Consider the following 12,713-nt stretch of genomic DNA (forward strand, 5'->3'; position numbering starts at 1 on the left):
TTCACAGCTGACGAAAATTAAAGGTTCTGACGGGCTTTTCTTCATAATTTCACGTTTTGCCTGTATTTTGAATGCTCACATAGTACAATTACGGTAATGTATGTGCGCTTTCTCTTGTTCCGGGAAAGGGAGTTTATATATTAGAAGTTTTTTTAGGCTTAGGACAGGAAAGCACATTCTGTGAGAGATCAGAGAACTGCTCATCAGGTCCGAGGCTGACGGCAGGTATGCAGTAAAATATTACAAACCGTAGCAAAAATAACTAAAACGTTACTTAAAACGAAATGAGAAGTGAACGTTTATGGGTGATTCAGCCGGATGTGTTAGGGACTTTTTTTGTGTTTATATACTCTTTTTTTTTAACAGTGTTGTTCTTACAGTCTGATGTAAGAAGAGGAAAATGCACAAATGACTGGATCTTGCCCCATAATGATTACAGGTTTGTATTTGCCACCGCACGGTTCAGTACGATCCATGTGAAAACAAACACAACGGCGGTGTGATTTCACATGACTGATGTTCTGTCGTGATTTGTTTCAGAAATCGTCATTGTGCGCCACCCTGTCTCCGTGTGCGTACCCGTGAATCACAAGGTGACTTTGCGAGTCCGTGCTGAGGGCAAAGGCATTCTCAGCTACCAGTGGTTCTCTGAAGATGAGAAGGAGGTGAGGGGATTTATTAAAACATTAAACTTTGGTGAACCTTTCCGTGTTTGTTTGTCCTGAAACGGGAGATCTCGAATTGGTCATTTGCGCCACAAATGTTGAAATGGATGTTTTGGTGAAATGGAGCCGTCACTGTTCGATTCGTAGAACAATTCAATTCGTACCTTTAACAAGGCACCACAAGTCGGTCAACTGATGTTTTGATTTGTAAAAGTAAATATTTTAATTTAAATCAATAGATTACGTAAGTACAACAAATATCTTGCAGCGTTCATACTCCGCCTCCTGCCATTTTCTTACCCACTCGTTGCGAATTATTTTTCAAAAGTAAACAATTTTGTATGTCCATGTACCATTGAGTATCTTTAGAGTTCAGTATTTTCATGAATTATGGGAATAAATAGTCACAACTTAATTCAATTGTACATATAATATTTTGAGTACTTATACCCAATCTTGTATTTATTTTGCTTCTCATGCTTATTTGGATCTGTCAGCGCTTATGAAATTCGTCAGATCTGTTATAGATCCAAGTAAATTGCTTGTATATGTATTTTAAAGGAATACTTTGAATCTTACTGCCACATTCCACATCGTGCACTACTAATTTTAATGATCAATTACTACCTTTATTTACACCAATTGTCAGAAATTTGTCTCGATACTGATAAAGGTACAACCCAATACGTAATATATATATATACACTATACGTTATCATCAGAAAAGAACATACAATTGTATTGTGTGCAAGTTTTTAATTATTTTATCTCCACATTTCATCACCATCTTCTAAGTGAAGTAAATGGGTACTCAACAGCTGAGTACATTGATCTGAAATGGTTTGTTTGTGGGTAACAAATAGAAGTAGTAGGAAACAAAAAAACGACTAACTGGTGTCTAGAAATTTGTGAAGGGGTGAAATGACTGAGAGTTTTGATTTCAGTTAACAACATTATAATGTGTTCACACATGCTTTTTCGTCAGGTGCCTGGTGGTACTCAAGCAGACCTGACTATAAGAGCTTCTAAAACTCAGCGATATGTCTGCCGAGTCAATGACCACTTTCATAATTACGTCTTCAGCGAATGGGTGAAGGTGAAAGTGTTGGACATTGATAAATCAGGTATTATGCTAATTTAATTTATACAGCCATATGTTCCACATAAGACAAATTCCATACCTTTATAACAATCTCTGCCCCTTTTCAGGTTTGCCAGTTGACTGGCAGGGTGAGCCTCACATCGCTATCAATCCCAAACCAGACACAGTTCAACTGGGAACAAAACTCAGCCTTCGCTGTGCTGCCTTTGGCATCCCCACTCCACACTACCAGTGGTACAGAAATGGACAGCCACTGCTGGACAAGACCAGTGATATACTGCAGGTGAGGCAAGAAAATAAATGTTTGCTTACTATGCTACTGATAACGATTGCTCAGGTTTAAACCCAACCCGATTGTTTAAACAGGTCGGGAAATAATTGACCATAAAATATTGACCATATTTTATGGTCAATATTTCATTAAAACTCTTATTTGCATTTGTGGAAGTGTGCTTAAATAAAAGTAATTTGCTTTTTTAATCTTATAGATTGATGGTGTAACAGCAGAACATGGCGGATCCTATCTGTGCTCGATATCTAACGTCCTAGAAGAGAGATGGACAGAGCCTGTTGATATCAATATTGGTAAGTCTCAAACAGAACTGTAAACATATTATCCTAATTTTTACCCTTTTCTCCTGCATTACTGTCTTTGTTTCTGAGTAAAAGAAACTGTAGGTAGACAAGATTTTTTTCATACTCCTTCTGTTCTGCTGGTTTTTTGCCATTGTGGTAGAGGTACTTTTCCATTTCTTCAGAGTAAAAAGGAAGTTGTGAGTCTCCAAATAGAGCTTAGTCCATGTCTTAGACACAAAGCAGGAAAGTGATGTGAAGTGAAACCAACATTTCTTCTGCTTATGGTTCATGCTTTGTTTAATGCAGTAATAACCACAAATGGTTCTACTATTTCAGCTCATTTCTTTTTTCACTAATGCTAATCTTGTGTTGCTTTTCTTTCAATGTTTTAGTGCAACCTGAACAGCCTCCACTAACAGGTACAGTTTCGCTTAAGACACCATTTCTAATGCACAGTCAAAAGAAAAGTATCGCTATAATTTGCTCTTTCTTCATCTCATTCTCTCTTTCAGCCACTGATAAGGTTGCCCTTCTCATTGGCAACTTGAATTACAGCTGCCACCCTGGTTTGATGGCGCCCGTCATGGACGTCCACGAGCTGGGCAACTTGCTGCAGCAGCTTGGGTTTAGGGTGGTTTCCCTGCTGGACCTCACCAGACAGGAGATGATGGCTGCTATCGACAAATTCATTCAGCTTCTTGACAGGGGAGTTTATGGTGAGTCTATTTTTGACTAAATTAGCTACGTGCTGAACAGTATGAATTAAGCATCTCACAGTTGTGAAATGCTGCTTTTAACTTCCCCTTCTCACGTCCTTTGCTGTTTTTCATAGATCCTGAACTACTGTCTTGTTTATAATCGTGTAGGTGTATTTAAGTATGCAGATGAGATCACTTTTTATAAATGGCTACTAGACTTGATTTAGGCAGAACTTTAGAAAAAAACCATTAGTATAAAAACCATTTATTTATTAAAGATGTGTTGCAGCACTTAGTATCAAAAAGTAGTTTTGGATGTTAAAAGGGAAGTAAGTGAATACTATTCTTAAACAGTGGAAAGGGAAACACTAGTATAGACGCGTAGTTAGAAATTGTGTCTATGATAAAATAGCAACAAGAAGGAAATGGTCATGGCACACTAGAATACTGTACTAGTGTGATCTGTGTCTTAAAAAAGACATCAGCTGTCCTTTTGATTCTCTTTGTGATCGTGATGTAATATTACGTTTTTTCCACCCCAGGACTTTAGAATCTCTTCATTATGAAATTAGCAGATTTGAACTCCTATTTAATACAATTTCTTTTCACTTAACAGGGCTTTTCTACTATGCGGGTCATGGGTATGAGCATGCTGGGAGGAATTATTTGGTTGCAGTCGACGCTCCACAGCCGTACCAAACCAAAAATTGTGTCTGTGTTCAGAGGGTCATGAATCAAATGCAAGAAAGGCAGACTGCCATGAGTGTAATCCTGCTGGACACCTGTAGAAAGTGGTATGTGTACTTATCAACTTCAATTTTCATAGGAGAGAACAAAAAGATGTATCAATTAAAAAAAAATTTAATCTCACCAGAATTTTTTCAAACAATGTTCTTTAGGTACAACCAGGGTTGTATACCATCAGTCATTAAGTCACTGAGACCAAATGGGAACACAGTGTATGGTTATGCCACGTATGTATACATTTATATAGATAATATTGTTATTTAAATGTTGAAACAATAAATGGTCGACACTGAAAACCAAAGCAACATCAAAGAAAACTATTGTATGATTCACATTAACCTTGTAAATCTTTTCAGATGCGAGGATGCTGAGGCCTACGAGGTCCAGGATGGAGGCAAGAGTACTGGCATCTTCACAAAGTACCTGAACAAGCATATTCTCCAGGAAGCCAAAGTCACGCATGTCTTAGAGCGAGTGTCTGAAGGTGAGTGTTTCAAAAGTACTACAGAAATACCTTTGGCATCAGTTCAATTTTTATTTTTTTGAAACTTTTTGAAGAAGCAATTGTCAGACTAGCGCATAATAGCATCTAATACTTTATCTAGTATTCGGTTAAATTTTTTGAGTGTTATTTTGTAATGGCCCCAAGAGATTCAGTGTAAACAGCACTGAAGGGAACAGGTTGTCCTTTGATATGTTGCCTGAAGCACAGACAAGGTTTATGACCCCTAGCACTGCATTTTAATGTTGTTTACTTGGTATTTTTTTTGGTGTGGTCAACTGATCACAGATGTAAGGATATCAAATTCTCCCATTGAGAAAGCATGGTTGTCTTTTTCGATGGGCTCTGAGGAAATACATTTTTGGGGTACCAGTAGCATGTGACCTCATTCTTTGGAAATTCACACTGTTGGCGAGAGAACACCAAGAAACCTGAGAGCTGCGTGGAACGAGACAGCTGCTTTGCCGTTTCGGCACCCCCCCTGCCTCCGCTCTCAAGGGGTCACTCAGAAATCGGTAGACGCGAGACACGAACCCTTGCTGATGGCAATCTGTGTCGAAGTGCTCGAGAACTTATTTAGACAAACTAATATGTAGATTTGTTTTTGCGATTGGTCAGAAAACTATCTCAGTAAAATGTATCTTTTTAGGAGCCACAGACAAAGGCACATCCTCTTTTTTTTCTTTTCTTTTCCCCAATTTTGCACTGGTCTTTTAAACAACTGTCAGCTTTTGAAATCTCTATATTTTCTGAATTTCCATAGAATAACTTGTAAAAATTATAATGCTGACAAATCAGTTGTTTTGAACATTATTAAATTTTTCAAATATCCCCAGTTCCTCAAAGTTGCTCATGTGAATCATATCCTCCATAACGTACTCATTCATCATTTCTGATTTGGAGAACTCATCCAGTCCCATGATCAGAAGAGAAATACATCAACTTTTCACTAAAACCTTTAAAGCATTTTATTATTTCAGAGTCTCCTGATGTTTTGAACAATGCTGCTAAAAAGTATTTGTCACGTTCCAGAATTTTTTTTCCACACCTAAATGTTTCAGATCATCAAACTAGTTTTAAAAGCAAAGTTAATTCGAGTTAAAAGCTATTTGGATTTATTAAAGAAAAATAGTTATCCTAGGAGGCAGTTATGTGAAAACCTAAACCTAATTTGATTGAGCCACCAATATTGGTAAAAACAACAACCATTAAGCTTTTACTTTGGAGGAATATTGGCACCTTCTTTGCAGAACTGTTTTATTTCAGGCATGTTGGTGGGTTTTTTTTGGCATGGAGGCTGGTTTAAGGTCATACCGCATAATCAAAATTTGATTTAAGTTTCAAGGTAAAACACTTTGAGTAAGACAGTGAACTTTTCACTTTGGTTCTTTTGTTTTGAAAGCGTCATACTATATTATGTTATTTTTCTGAAATGCTGAGTTAGTTTTACATTAGATGTAAAACTTTTCAAAAGTCTTCATGTCTGTCTTTTCCTTCCACACAATTTTTTGTAAATAGCTTTAAGAATATTAGAATGTTGCAGGTTGTCTTTTGTTGACATTTAAATTAGTCCAACCATATACGTCATGTGTGACAAAAAAGAAATGGGGAAGAAACATGTAAGGGAGAAAATACTTTTTACAGCACAGTAATACAAGTCGGTTTTGGCTTTGTGTCATCATTAACGTACACTTTCTCCTTGGTTCTAAATCAGATGTTGGTAAAGACCCTCTCGTAACTGGCAAACAGGCAGTGGAGATAAAACACACCATGAAAGAACCACGATCCCTCAAAGATAAAGTTCGAACTGCAGGTCACACAAGAGAACTACACCTACGAGATGTTTGCTGGAGGCAGGCAAATGGTGAGTATGGAGAAGTCCCCATCTGTGTTTTATTCTGTCTAGGTTCTTAAGAAAACTTTGCTGTTGATACCAAATATAAACACACCCTGACAGATAGGTTTCCTCAAAGCTAATCTCAATTTACTTATTACTTGTGCCCCATGAATTCAAAAGAGTAAATCTACTGTTCAGTGATCTTCATACCTCCTATGTCACAGCCTGTGACAGCCCATGAGAAATGGTTGTGGTTTAAGATATTTTCAATACCATTAAAAAAAAGGCCAGTCATAGTATTTGATTCCTCAAAATAGGGAACTTGTTCATGGTTCAATACCTATTTTTGTTTTTACTTAGATTGAGGCTATTTTTAAACATGTCAGACTTACTTAAAACTAATTTTACCCATTGTGAAATTCAGTTTTGATATCACAATCTGGGTGAGATTTTTTCTTGATCAGAAATTATTGTGTTGCTTAAGTTGGCTAACTGAAATTGCAGAAAGGCAGTGAGTAGCTCTGGAAAATAAAATCTTCATTCTTTAAATGGAAAAAAGTCTGAATAGGAAAATATTTTTTTTTGTTTATATATAAGAGAGGTTTTCATTTCTTCTTTCAGAGCTGCCACGAAAGAAGCAGCTGACATTTCTATGCGGCGTGAAAGTGGAAGTCAGCTTCTCAGCTCTGTTCTCCAATGTACTGGTTGCTTTTGCGACTATAAAAACTACACCTGATCAAACCCAGGACTGTACTGTCATGCTAAGTAGCAACCCTGTAAGTATTTACGTTATACTTAAACAATCAGATATTTTATTTCAGACTTTACTGTTATCAAAGCAGGAAATACATAGATCTGCAAGGTGACAACGGCATACAACGAGAGTAAAAAAAAGGTGTGCAGTGTGCACAAATTTAGATCTTAAACACACATTACTTCCTTCATGCCTTCAATCGCAAATATTTGTCAGTATTGGAATTTAAAACTGCAGCTTGTATTTACATAAATTCCACATTGGTCGTGATAGAATGTAGTCAGTTTCCACTCCCGGTCTCTATAATGACCACTAACACCCCCGCCTTCCATGTCTGAGGAAGTCCTCTCCAAATATGGGCTTCCAGCATAGTGCAACCAATGACAAAGCATGAAATCAAAGCAGTGTCATACACTCCTCTTGTGCAATACATGTATTTGTCTGTATGTGTAATCTCGGATTATACTGCCATCGTGTGGTTAGTTTGTTTTCTGAATTTGCCAGGGGTGATGTAGAGCAAATATTTTTATTGTAGTTACTCAACACATGTAATATTAATCAAAATTTGTATGGTTTCATTCCTTAGGCAATGGAAGACATATTTTCCAGACCGGGACGCTCGGAGGATATGGACTCACTACTATTAAATGAAACGCTTAACCCTGACTGTACTTTAAGACTTTGCTCTCTCCAGAAGCTGAAGGTATGTACGCACTAATATATTTTTTTCTTTTTCTGTTAACATTTTGTTTATTCATTTTACAATGAGTGTGATTCCTTTGTCATTTTGATAGGAATCAGTAGTACTCAAGGTGGATCTACACTATACTAACAAGGACAGTAATCTGCGGCACACAGAAAGCCAGCAGGTGGACATTGGAAGGCCTCTGGTTGCATCCTGTAAGCTGTACAGGGAGAATCACACAAGAGACAAAAAAACAAACGGTGCTACAGCTCAAACCACGGGCAACATTTCACACAGCAAATCACAGCAGCATCAGAATCTGGCTCCTTCGCATCGACATTTCACCAGAAAGGCAGAGTGCGCTGCCAAAACTCCAACTACATGGAGCAACGAACCTGAAGAGAATGATGAGAATGAACTGCTGGATTTCCGACCATCTGAGTAAATACTGTAAAAAAGCTTTTTCTTTTTTTTTTTTTTACAGTATTTGATAATGCATTTTCTCTGTAATTGATGATAATAAGTAGATTGAGAAGACATATACTCTGCTTATGTTCGTTTCCATTGCAGAACAGAAATGGATAAAATACATAAACATTGTAAAGAATTTTAAAAGATGACAGTAATATTTTTGATTTTTTTTCTTGTGAAGAACACTTTTTATTTCAGTGGCAAGCTGGCTGGCCTATTGAAGACATTACTTTAATAATTTATCACATAAACAGTACTACTTTAATCTCTGCATTGTGAAACTTTAGAAAATATTGTGATATGTAGTTTTGTTTTAACATAAGAATAAATACTGTAATTTTTCCTTACATGGTGTTTTTTCATTTATTTTGTTTTTGAACAATTAAATCAGAGAAGTAAGCTGAATTTAATTTCTCCCTGACAAAATCCGCACAATAACAAATGTGAAAGTCAAATATGTTAGCAAAACTTGTTTTTCATCAGGGAATTTGTAAATTTTTGGATATTGAGTGGTAAGCTTATTTCATGAGGGATATCTTGAATTCATTTGACCACATTACTGTGCAGTGCCTTGAAAAAAATCTTCATGCACCTTAAACTTCATCACTTTAATGCATTTTTTATTATTTTAAATTAAAAAGTTTCTCCAAATTGAAATCTGAAAAGTATTTTTAGTCATCTGCCTAAACCTCTGTTACTCAAAATATGAACCCGTGGAATGAGTTAGTAAATACAACCCACTTGCATGCATTTTAAACTCAGCATAAATAAAGTTTATTTTAGATAGATTTTAAAGTTTATTAAGGAGAATTAGCAATATCATAAAGAAGAAGGCACACTATAGAAACGTCAAGGATAAAGTTGCGGAGAGGTGTAAAGCAGGGATGGGTTTTAAAAGAATTTACCAGGCTTTGAACAAGTCATTCAAGCACGGGAAATGTATTGCACACCTGCAAACCAAAGACGTGCTTATCTACTTAATCCACGGAAGCAGTAAAAAGGCTCACTGCACCCGCTGGTGGAGTTGCAGATGTCCACAGATCAGATGAGAGAATCTGTTAACGATTTTGTGCACTCAAATGCAATGGTATAGAAATGTTTTGCTTTAGCAGAAATGCAGTTGCATTGCACAGAGCTGATGAAAAGATGGAAGCAGCTGAATACAGAGTAATCTTGGAAAGAAACCTGTTAGAGCTTGCAAAAAACTGCAGACCGAGGCAAGGTTCACATAAGGACAATGAATATAGTAAGACAGTTATAATGGTTTACTAGTAGACCAATCCCAATTAAATAATTTGCATTTGTAGAAAAAGATTATACAAAATGTGGAAAAGTTCCAATGAGTATAAATACTTTTTGCAGCGCACTGTGATAAAAATCATCAACTTACAATTCGTCATAATGGCCCAAGTCATTTTTTGCCTAAAGTAATTTTGCCAACATCACCTTTTGGCAATAAAAAGGGGGTGATTTCAATGCCAAAATCACTTATTGCAAAAAAAAAAAGGTCATTATTTTAGGACGAATTATTTGGTATAATAATTTGACAATATTATAAGTTATTAACAATATTATAAGTTATTGACCGCATTTATTCACATGAAAGAGAAATGTTTGGGCGTTTATCTGGCTACTAAATGTATCATTGGCTAGCCAAAAGTTGCAAAATCTGTTAACAGCGTCAAAAGATAACCGAGTTTTACTTTCATCTAGAAGGGAGTCGAAGTAAAGCTACAATTTATTTTGAAGTTGATTAAAGCAGTTACTTACCTTTCTTATCGCGATGTGCAGCAAGTCAAAATAAAACAAATTAACTTTCGAGGTGCACGCTGCTGACTGACAGGCCGAATACATTTTACAGCTCCTAAAATATTTCATGCAACACAGCAATGTTGGACTATTGTCTCTACATATACTCTAATGTGAACTCCCGCTCCCCAGCTCTGGCTATAGCTCGCCGTGATCGTATAGTGGTTAGTACTCTGCGTTGTGGCCGCAGCAACCCCGGTTCGAATCCGGGTCACGGCAAGGAGGTTTGAAAGGCTTTCGGGCATCATTTTTCAAATAAAAAATATTATTTTCTGAACATATCTCGCTATATTTAATGGGAACTTTTGTAGGGCAAAGTATTAGTATTTGTGTGTGTCGCCTACTTTGTCTATCCCAGATAACTTACTAAAAATGAACCGTCATTTGCATTTTGAACCCCCCCCCCAAAAAAAACAATGCACACAATTTATTAAATAGCTACTTCACCTGTGGTAGTCTCATGGTGACATTAATTAGGTACAAAATAACGACTATTGATGATGTGTGCTCCTCTACACACATCAGTCAATTTCAGGTCAATTTCAATGTACGGCCTGCAGGTGGCAGACCAATCCACTTCATTTTCATTCTATAACAGAAATATGAATTGCTGAGACACCTGAAGTCAGGGGTTTGGGGGTCAACCTTGTGAGTATTCATTGCAAACCAGAAAATCAAACTGGTAGTTTGTTTTAAATATATTTATTTTACGCGTAACTCCTTACAAGGATGTCTTTTTAAAAATGGTTTTGATCCCACACAAAATTATTTATTTATATCTCGACCCAAAAGAGTCTTGGTTCTCTTGGGTGAATGAATCTGGGTAAAAATATTACACTAGTGTAATGAGTACTGGAAAAAACCCCAAAAACAAAACAAAAAAAACCCCGAATTGTCCTATTTATGATTTGTAAGCCTGTATTGTGGCTATGCAGATAGCTGTGTCAGAGAAGCTGCAGACTTGAAAAAAAAAAAATCTGTATTGGAAATAATCCTAAAACCCAGACAAAACGCCTCACTCTCCTGTTGGCTCACTTTGACGTCAGTTTGCATTGGGACCCGCCCGCCTGCCGAAGTGGCAGCGGTGAATGGTGAGAGATAATCCTTTGCTCGACCACAGGCACACACCATCCCCCGAGCTGCCTCCTGGATCTGGCTCCGGATCTGGATGCGGGCATCCTTTGGATTTTGCGCTTAACAACACGGACCCCCACTGCAAAGAAAACTTAATCGGGACAACAATGGTGGCTGAATACGCGGCTGCTGGTCGTGTAGGGGACCGGGGAGTGCGCTCGGTGTGACATTCACTTGCACGCTGGTGTGGAGTTTTTATTGTTCTGGTCCCGTAGACGCAGAGGCACAGCGGCGAATCTGTGGAGAAGATGTTGAGCCGATTCATGAGTGGCAGCCTCAGGAATCTGGAGCGGGAATACAGCTGCACTGTCAGGCTGCTGGACGATACGGAATATACGTGCACCATTCAGGTTAGTCACCTGTCGGCCGCTCCGCAGAGGACCGAATAGTGCTGCAATTGTGTCTGCTCATGCGAGTGTTTGAACAGTGGATCAGTGCCTGAATGCCACAATGCTGGCGTTAACTCCCACCAAAAACACCCAAAAATAGTGCAGTGTGTTTACAAATCTGCAGTGGAGGGAGGCATTGACCCACTGTTGCTTTAACCATCAATGAGAATTATGTTGTTTTTACCCATTATTTACAAAATAGTTCCAAGCTCATATTGGGTGGAGAACACACGTTATATTTTTCTAAGTCCTGACGCAAGATTTTCAGTCTTGATCTAGATCGTATCCCTGTAGCTCTGGCTGTATGTTTTGGATCGTTGACTTCCGGTCCAAGTCTTTTGCATACTGCGAAAGGTTCCCTTGCAGGATTGCCCTGTATTTATCTCCAGCTGTGTTTCCATGAACTCTGACTGGTTTCTCTGCTGACAAAAAGCATCCCCTCAGCATGATGCTTCCACTGCCATGTGTGATCTGAATGATGAGTAGACAGCCACACCATATTGTTTTTCAGAAGGTTAGAAAGTTTGGTTTTGGTCATGTGTGACCAGAGTCAATTATTCTTCTCTATGTTTGTACTGTGCCCTTCATAAATTTGCTTTATGGTTCCTAAAAAACAACTGCGTTAAGATGGTTGTTGGTATGTAATGAAAGCACACAATTCCTTTGTGCTTTCATTACACACAGGAATGAAAACACACATTCCTAAAGGTATTAAAGGTATTTATTTAAATGATGTGTCTCCCATTTTACATCAGTTTATTTGCCATTGGTTTTCGGTTGTCCATTCAGCTTTTCATGCAGTTTTCCATTAGTTACACATGTTAAGTACACACAAGCAATCCCATGAAATAACTCTGAAGTTGCACATTGCTGATCTATATTCTTCCAAAATGTACCATGTGTTATTGAAGTGTAGCTGTCACATTTATTAATTTTTTTTTTTAATAACATCAAGTAGAAAAACTGGATTTTCTCAGAGAAAACATGCTGCTTTGAAACTTAAAACAAGTCAGCACTCTTGCAAAATGCTTCCCTGAGCCATTTGTCTCTGACAGCCTTGCTTTGATAACTGTGCAGGTTCTGTGTTCATGCCCATTAGACAAAAAAGCAGGTGAGAGGACCTGTCACTTCAATTTCTAGTGAAAACGATTCAGTTTGTTGATCCTTTTTAGTTGTAAGAAATGGGAAAAGCCATCCTTAGAGACGCTCTGCACATCACAAATAGATCTTTGCACCTGTCAAACAATGAAACGCTGATATTAATAAGTCTTGCAATATTGTCAACAGGTTATACTGTAATTGCTCCTCTTCTCCCCAATAAGCCACGGTGAAACCGACACGAAA

General features: G+C 37.6%; 2 protein-coding genes and 1 non-coding gene across 4 annotated transcripts in view; all 3 read left to right on the forward strand.

Annotated features, from left to right (window-relative positions):
- Positions 1-4: 4 nt before the first annotated feature.
- On the forward strand, positions 5-8,384 carry malt3 (MALT paracaspase 3). 2 transcript variants are annotated; one of them, XM_032550361.1, is made up of 15 exons: positions 5-225; positions 367-439; positions 541-665; positions 1,651-1,789; positions 1,875-2,050; positions 2,256-2,352; positions 2,736-2,762; positions 2,856-3,059; positions 3,658-3,835; positions 3,941-4,015; positions 4,145-4,272; positions 6,005-6,154; positions 6,749-6,903; positions 7,468-7,584; positions 7,676-8,011. In XM_032550361.1, exons 2-15 carry the CDS (start codon positions 409-411, stop codon positions 8,009-8,011), a joined length of 1,938 nt encoding a protein of 645 aa, XP_032406252.1. In that variant the 5' UTR covers positions 5-225; positions 367-408. The 2 variants fall into 2 exon arrangements, with proteins under 2 accessions (XP_032406252.1, XP_032406260.1); XM_032550369.1 differs by having other exon boundaries at positions 6-225; positions 381-439; positions 7,676-8,384.
- Positions 8,385-9,993: 1,609 nt separating this feature from the next.
- On the forward strand, positions 9,994-10,065 carry trnah-gug (transfer RNA histidin (anticodon GUG)). The gene has a single exon. It is a non-coding gene; the product is annotated as a tRNA-His (tRNA).
- Positions 10,066-10,934: 869 nt separating this feature from the next.
- Positions 10,935-12,713, forward strand: part of frmd5a (FERM domain containing 5a) — a 44,131-nt gene continuing 42,352 nt past the window's right edge. The window contains exons 1-2 of the mRNA XM_032549678.1: positions 10,935-11,141; positions 11,196-11,330. Of these exons, the coding sequence (XP_032405569.1) occupies positions 10,935-11,141; positions 11,196-11,330 (342 nt within the window). The remainder of the gene's footprint in view (positions 11,142-11,195; positions 11,331-12,713) is intronic.

Source organism: Xiphophorus hellerii, chromosome 2 (genome assembly GCF_003331165.1).
Source record: "Xiphophorus hellerii strain 12219 chromosome 2, Xiphophorus_hellerii-4.1, whole genome shotgun sequence".
In the NCBI taxonomy this organism is placed as follows: domain Eukaryota; kingdom Metazoa; phylum Chordata; class Actinopteri; order Cyprinodontiformes; family Poeciliidae; genus Xiphophorus; species Xiphophorus hellerii.

Excerpts from the sequence above, each read along its gene's own strand:
- malt3 (XM_032550361.1), top strand. The coding sequence starts at position 409 with ATGACTGGATCTTGCCCCATAATGATTACAG. Across the intron at positions 1,790-1,874 it reads GTTGGACATTGATAAATCAG|GTTTGCCAGTTGACTGGCAG; the intron begins GTATTATGCTAA and ends GCCCCTTTTCAG. Across the intron at positions 3,060-3,657 it reads TCTTGACAGGGGAGTTTATG|GGCTTTTCTACTATGCGGGT; the intron begins GTGAGTCTATTT and ends TTCACTTAACAG.